At 64.0% G+C, this 6,950-nt stretch overlaps 1 protein-coding gene across 1 annotated transcript; it reads left to right on the forward strand.

The window, feature by feature from the left end:
- The first annotated feature begins 4,126 nt into the window (after window positions 1–4,126).
- On the forward strand, window positions 4,127–6,377 carry LOC116583515 (transcription factor SPT20 homolog). The gene is made up of 2 exons (XM_032331585.1): window positions 4,127–6,253; window positions 6,345–6,377. The coding sequence occupies exons 1-2, from the start codon at window positions 4,127–4,129 to the stop codon at window positions 6,375–6,377; spliced, it is 2,160 nt and encodes a 719-aa protein (XP_032187476.1).
- Window positions 6,378–6,950: the final 573 nt, after the last annotated feature.

The following is a 6,950-nucleotide window of genomic DNA, read 5'->3' on the forward strand; positions in this document are numbered from 1 at the left end:
GATCTCCCACATCCCTGATGATGCCTCTTAGTAATCTTCTACCCACGGACTCCCTCCCACCGGCTCCTTGGCTTTGAACTCCCATATGCCCATGCTGCACTCAGAGTTGAACACAATCTCTACCCTGACACTGTATGGGAAATCCCACTGCAGTGGACCCTCTCCGTATGGTGGTGCTTCTGGATAAGGTCTGCCTTTCCATCTTTGGAATGGGCTGTGGGAGGGGCCTTCAGTCACATGATCTCCCAGAGCTACAGCATCTCCCCCAGAGATTTGCTCTACTGTGTCTTGGGGCCTGAACACAGGAAAGACACATCAGACTCAGGGCCAGTGATGGGGGGCGGGGTCGACCAGAGATGAGGCCAACAAGCAAGGTAGCGTCACCTTCACTTGCTCCCTGGAGTCCCTGTTCTCTGGCTGGTCCCTCTAATGAGCCGCAACAGGGGAGAGGTGGCAAAATCTAGACCTGGACCTCAGTGGGTATGGCGCAAACCAGTTTGCTAATTGCAAATTAGCTCAATTATCTTGCAATTAACGGAACTCTCTTCTCCCACTAGCGTAGCTTAGCCTGGCCGTGAGTTTTCTCAGCATGTGCAACTAGGTCAGGCTGCTGTAGGGGAGGGCAGCCATCGGAGTCCTGATAAACAGCCAGTGAGCTCATTAACGTGCCTGAAGTGCTCCAAGGACGGTGTGCACTCGGAGCGGTTTTTCTTAAACCCCCTCATCTTGTGGGGTTTAGTCCAGGCAATTAGGGAGTACAAGTGCAGGGGCCGGCTGCAGCCCCCCACCAAGCGGGGCCAGGCCCACTGACGCTCGCAGGCTGGAGGACACGCGCAGCCGGGGGAGAGCCTCGTCCGGGGGCACCTGCGGCCAGAAGGCCTAGGGGTTCCCCCAGGCGGGGGCTAGGGAGCAGGCCACAAGCTCCGCTGGAGGCCACGGTGGCCTTTAGAGCGGACACTCTCTCACGGGCACGCACACAAGCCCCTCACACGCCACTGTCCGTTTCAGCCGGACACGGGGTAGCATTTCCCGCGTCCACACCACCAGATCTACCAGACAGCACACATTTCTCCGCTCCACCGGGAAGGAAGGGCCCACTTCTCGCCCCGAGCTCGGATCGCGCGTGCAGCGGGTGCCGCGGGCGCCCTGCCCGGATCGCCACGGCGCCGGACTTCTCCCTGCAGCCGCAGCGCTAGCGCCAGCACCGGTGACTCTCCGTCTGAGGGTAGCGAGTGGCCACGTCAGCACGGGTGGCCCTCCTGAGTGGCAAACTGGAGAGCCAGGGAACAGTTTCAGGGCTGTCCTCGGCCAGTGGGAGAGAGGAGTGGAGAGATACACGCCGCAGCTCCCTTGCCTCAGGGACCAGCGGTCCACAGCGGACTTCTGCTCACGGACGTGCCCGCTGTTGTCTTCGTCCCCAGGTCACCCCCTTTCCCCTGCAGGTGCTTCTGGGGATGAGCTCCCAGGTCAACCGCCTGCCCTCAGATCCTCTTCCCAGGGAGCACTTATGGGGAACCCCAGCCGAGGACATGGCCAGGGCAACACCTTGGATCCGGGCCATCCCTCCGCAGCGGGGCAGATGCACTTCTCTCTCTCTCTCTCTCTCTCTCTCTCTGGCCAGTGACAAGTGCCCCGGTTGGGGTGGTCGGCTAAAGGGCGGCCTTTGGATGACACTCCTGGTTTCCAGAGCGGGTCTACAGTGGGGCGGTTCTCCGCCAGGGGACGACCTTGCCCCCGGCCCACCCCGCCCGCCAGGGAGAGCTGGCAGTACCTGGGGCCATGTTGGGTCCTGGCAACTGAGGGCAAGGGCACGGGCACGGGCACGCACCACACCGCGCCAGGGATGCGGCAGAACGGCCCGCAGCGCGCAGGCAGCCCCCACCCCGCGTCCCGGTGGGGCGACCCTGGCACCGTCCAGGGCACCAGAGCCGGAAGACCTGGCTGCGGGTACCCCCCCTCGTTTCGGAAAGGGGTGTACAGTGTTTACTGGGCAAGATCCCGAGGAGTCTGCAGTTGGGGGAACTAGAGCGCGGCGCCCACCATTCCTTCAATCGACAGCGCCAGCCTGGGGCCAAGGAGTGAGCCCTCGAGGCGGTGAGCGAACGGGAGGGGAGGTGGGGTGGAGGAGAAACGGTGTCGGTCCCCAGGGACTCCGGAGCCCGGGGCGGTTCGGCCGTCGGTGGACCAGGGACTGCGGCCCGCGCCCAGACGCGTGGGAGAGGGAGGAGAGAGAGGAGCCGGGCAGGAGGCGGGCGCAGGGCCGAGGGGAGGCGGGCGACGTCTCCGGGGCACCGACCCCGAAGGGCCCGGGACCGCCGGAGAGCACGTCTCTCCGTCAGCCTGCCGCCCCAGGACCCGTCGCTGGCCTCACCGGGTCCCGACCCTCCGCCGCCCTGCTGGGAAGCTGGGAGTCGGCTCCCCAGGCCAGGAGCGGCCGGCCCGCACGGGTCTCGGGCTTCTTTCTTCTTCGGGAGGCGTTACTGCCAGGAATGATGCGCTTTCGCCGTCCTGTCCGAGCCTCAGCCTCGATTCGGGCAAGTGCAGGCAGGACAGAGAGAGGCAGGGGAGGACGCCTAAGAGAGGGCAGAAACTAGACAGGACTCAAGGCCCCTGGAGGCGCTCCCCAAGTACCCACTTGCCCAAAGACAGCTGGTGGCCTGCAGAAAAGCCTTCTTGCGCCTCCCTGAACCCGGGTCATCTGTGGCTCAGGAGCTCTCCGTCAAAAAGGGTTTGATCCTCGCTGGGCTGACGGTCCTATCTACTACACGTGCAGCTGGCACCATTGCCAGTGGTTGAAAGCCAGCCCGGGTTTAGAGTCGTGTGAAATGTGGCAGTTTCTCCGACTCGGCTTGGCTTCTTTTCCTCTGTGGAAAAGGGACTATTCTGTGCATATGCTATTATCACTGCGCCTCGCGTAAACCTCAAGGGTGCCTTTGAAAAAGCTGTCCCAGAGGGCCGGCGCATCTCAAGGCAGCCAAGGCTGTGGACAACAAGGGCCCCTCGGTTCTCCAGGTCCCCATCAGCTCCCTCCAGACCCAAGCTTAGCATCCCGGCTGTGGGCTCCAAGTCCGACTGATCGCTGGAATGTGCTGCCGTCACCGGGGACACTAGCTCTCAGCCCCACGACAGGCAGGCCACCCTTCCAAACCGATAGTCTCAAGCCGAGCTGTGCCCCCAGACGGGACAGACGCGTGGCCTACGGCATCCTTGGAAAGCGCGCTTCCGGGACACACGGGGCAGTGCCAGGGCAATACTTAAGGATCAGAACGGCATGTCTTGCGCACAGCGACAGGACCACCACCGGGCGGACCCCTGAAGACAGGAGAAGAACGGCGATGCCTGCACCAGATTCAGCGAGCCTCCCCCGGCGCAGGCAGGGGCCACTGCCCACGGGCGCTGTGGGGTGTGTGCGAGCGGTGACGGGCACCAGGCGCAGCCCTGCCGTTCACGACAGGAGACTCGGAAGCAGCGAACAATTCGGGGGGAAGCGCCGGCCCAGAAAGGAAAGGACCAGCTTCCAGGGCTTCGGCGACAGCCGCATTTCTGCGCGAACTGGCGTGGACCTGGGACCGGACCGGGGAGGGCGTATTCCTCGGATCGTTGCCTGCGCGGCGGCGGCGGCGGCGGCGGCGCCGTGCCCTGGGCCTTAGGCGCAAAGCAAAGCGGTGGCCCTGCCGCGGGAGTGCGGGCCCTGGGCCTCGTGGCCCCGGGGCGGAGGCAACAATGGGAGCAGGCTTGAGGCCTGCCTCGGTGGCCCGCAGAGAGCGCACATGCGCACCAGCGGCTGCTCCCGCAGGGGGCGGGGACGGGGGGCGGGGGGAGAGCAGGGAGGGCGGGAAGGGGTGCGCCCACCCGCCCACTTCCGGCCCCGCGTGCAGGGAGTCGGGACCCGCGGTGGCGACTCGGGCACGTGTAGGTGTTTTCCCCTGATCGCAGGTATGTCGTGTGCTGCTTTCGTGGGGCGGGCTCCCGGCCCTGCACTGGGAACTGAGGCTCCTGGCTCACCGCGCCGCGGGGCAGTTGCGGCGCGGGCCGGACTCTACCTCGACGTGAAAGCCGGGGTTTTCGGCCCGCTCCTCAAGGCACTTGCGTTTTCTCTTGTCTTTAGGGCCCCTTTTGCACCACGATGCAACAGGCCCTGGAAAGGGCTTTGGACCGTGCGGACTATGTCATCGCAGGCGCCCAGCAGAGGCCTCCAAAGAGGAGAGGCTCGTCGAGTGGGGAAGCATCTCTCTACGAGAAGCTTTACGACATCTATGTGGAAGAATGTGGGAGAGAGCCTGAGGCTCCGGAGGAGCTAAGAAGCAACGTGAACTTGCTAGAGAAGCTCGTGAGGAGAGAGTCGTTGCCGTGTTTAGTGGTCAACCTGCACCGGGGAGAGGGGGGATATTCGCTGATGCTCCAGGGGAAAGACGGAGCGTATTCGGAGACCGTCCGGCTGCCCTACGAAGAACGGGAATTGCTCGAATACCTGGATGCTGAAGAACTACCTCCCGCTCTGCTGGACGTGCTGGAAAAATCGGAGGTGAACCTCTTCCAGTGCGGGTGCGTCATAGCGCAGGTGCGGGACTACAGGCAGTGCTGCGGTGGGGAACCTCCGGGCTACCAGAGCAGGCACATTCTCCTGCGCCCGACCATGCAGACGTTAGCGTGCGACGTGCAGTCCATAACCAGCGATGGCCAGGAATGGACCCAGGAGGACAGACTGTCGCTTGAGAGCCAGCTGATCTTGGCCACCGCTGAGCCCCTGTGCCTGGATCCTTCTGTAGCAGTAGCCTGCACGGTGAACAGGCTGCTCTATAACAAGCAAAAGATGAACACTGGGCCGATGAAAAGGAGCTTCAGGAGGTACTCTGCCTCCTCTGTGCATCGGCAGCGGGAGCTGTCTGCTTGTCCCCCTCGTCCTGAGCTGACAGTGTGGGCCTCTTGCCGGAAACGCAGGGAGCGCCAAGACCGCCCGTGGTACGACCTCAAAATTTCTAAGGCGGGGAGCTGCGTAGATACGTGGAGGCGGAGACCCTGTGACTTGGCGGTGCCTTCGGAAGTGGATGTGCAGAAATATGCCAGAGGGAGGAGGTCCGCCCAACCGGTCGTCTCACCTCCGGGAGTCTGGCCAGCCGGCGAGGTGAGGGACGGTGGTGCGTGTGTCCGCGAAGCCGGCCAGGAGCCTCAGAGCACGGAGCTGACCTTCCCGAAGTCGCCGCCGCCGAATAATCCACCTTCCTCTGGAGCGAGAAGGCCCTGGAAGGAAGACGGGTGGGAGGGACAGATGTCTCCTCCGCACCCCTGCACAGATGACCCTTCAGGCAGTGTCCCGCCGGAATCAAAGACGGCTGCCGGCGGGGTGGTCACGGGGGCAGAGCTGGCCGTCCCGCAGAAGGCCAGCTGTACGGTCACCGGGTCGCACGGCTCAGGCGGCCTCAGTGGGCTTCCTCCCGGGAACGACCCAGAACAGCCTGACATGGCGTCGGTTCGGTCTCCAGTCCAGGGGGAAGGCGTGGGACGGCCACCTCTGCGCATCAGACTTCCCTGGAGCTCAGGAACGAGCCGGTCGGGGAACAGTTTTATTCCACGGGAGGCGAGCAGCTTTCGTAAATCTCCATCTCCTGCTCCCGCTCCTAAGCCAAGTCCCTCCCAGCAATCCCCCGTGGACGTGAATCGAGGGAGCCCGCTTCCCGCAGCCATCGTGTCCGCCGCCAGCGCCCCACAGAGGAGCCCGGCCAGCCGGGTCTTGGCCGGCTCCCAGCAGTCCTCTGTGAGCGTGACCGGAGTGGGCACGCTTCCTGCAGCCCCCGTGTCCATGGCCAGCTCGTCCGTGAGAGCCCCGGCCACCCGGGTCCCGGCCAAGACCCAGAAATCCTCTGTGGAAGTGATTCGAGTGAGCGTGTTTCCTGCAGGCACTTTGCCCACCGCCAGCTCCTCACTGAGAGCCCCGGCCACCCAGGTCATGGCCAAGTACCCGAAATCCTCTGGGAAGCAGGGCCCTGGAGTCGGCAGGCTGCCTGCAACCACCCCGTCCGCCGCCGGCTCATCGCAGAGCAGCCCGGCTGTCCAGGTCTCGGCCAGCTCCGCGGGCCACAGCCTCTTCCAAGTGGTGGCCCCTGGTTGCGCAGCGCGGGCTTTGGAGAGGGGCTCCGGCCCGGGGCAGGGCCCTCAGGCTGGGGCCAAGGCTCCTGTGGGGATCCAGCCCCGCAGCCTGCCTTCAGGCGCTCGGCCCCCCAGTGTGGTGCCCGCTGCAGCGCGGAGTCCTCCGGTCCGCGTCCAGTTTTTTTTAAAACACGCTTCCGGCCTCGGGCCAGTAACTCTCCTGGAGGTTCCCCAAGAGTCGCTCCTTTTGAACACAGCGCAGCAGCCAGAGCGGCGGCTCTATCACTTGATTTCCCAAGAACAACTTCAGCAAGCCTCCACTGGGGGTCCTCAGCGGCCTGGGCCCCAGGGTCCAAGTGCAAGAGGTGCAGCCAGTCCAGAAAGGGCCTCCTCTGCTCAGCAGGCTGTGGCGCTAAACCTGGTGGGAGAGGGGGAGCTGCCGCAGCCCCACGCGGCGGTGTCGGCGGTGTCGGCCCCGTTGGGCTCTGGGGAAAGCCAGAGAAGCCCAGAGCAGAGCTGTCCTCGTCCCGCGCACACACTGCGGCCGCCCCAGCCACAGGGACCACGGTTGAGAATCTTGCAGGGCCCTGTGGCCATGACGACAGTCATCGCCCAGACAGCCGGGCGGCCTCTGGCCCCGCGGCCCGCAAGCCTGGCCAAAGGTAAAATAGACAGAAGCCCGCCTTCCCCTCCCAAATCCTGAGTCTTGCCGTATTTTCTCTTTGTACAAAACACCAGAGCATGGGCCCAAACCAGCTCCCGAATTTTGACTTCATTTTGGTTCTGGTGTTTGGTAGTTTTTTTTTTTTTCCTTTTCCTCGATGTGTCTGTGTTTTACATTTCGGTGTCCAGACTGTTTATGG

Source organism: Mustela erminea, chromosome X (genome assembly GCF_009829155.1).
Source record: "Mustela erminea isolate mMusErm1 chromosome X, mMusErm1.Pri, whole genome shotgun sequence".
Classification (NCBI taxonomy): domain Eukaryota; kingdom Metazoa; phylum Chordata; class Mammalia; order Carnivora; family Mustelidae; genus Mustela; species Mustela erminea.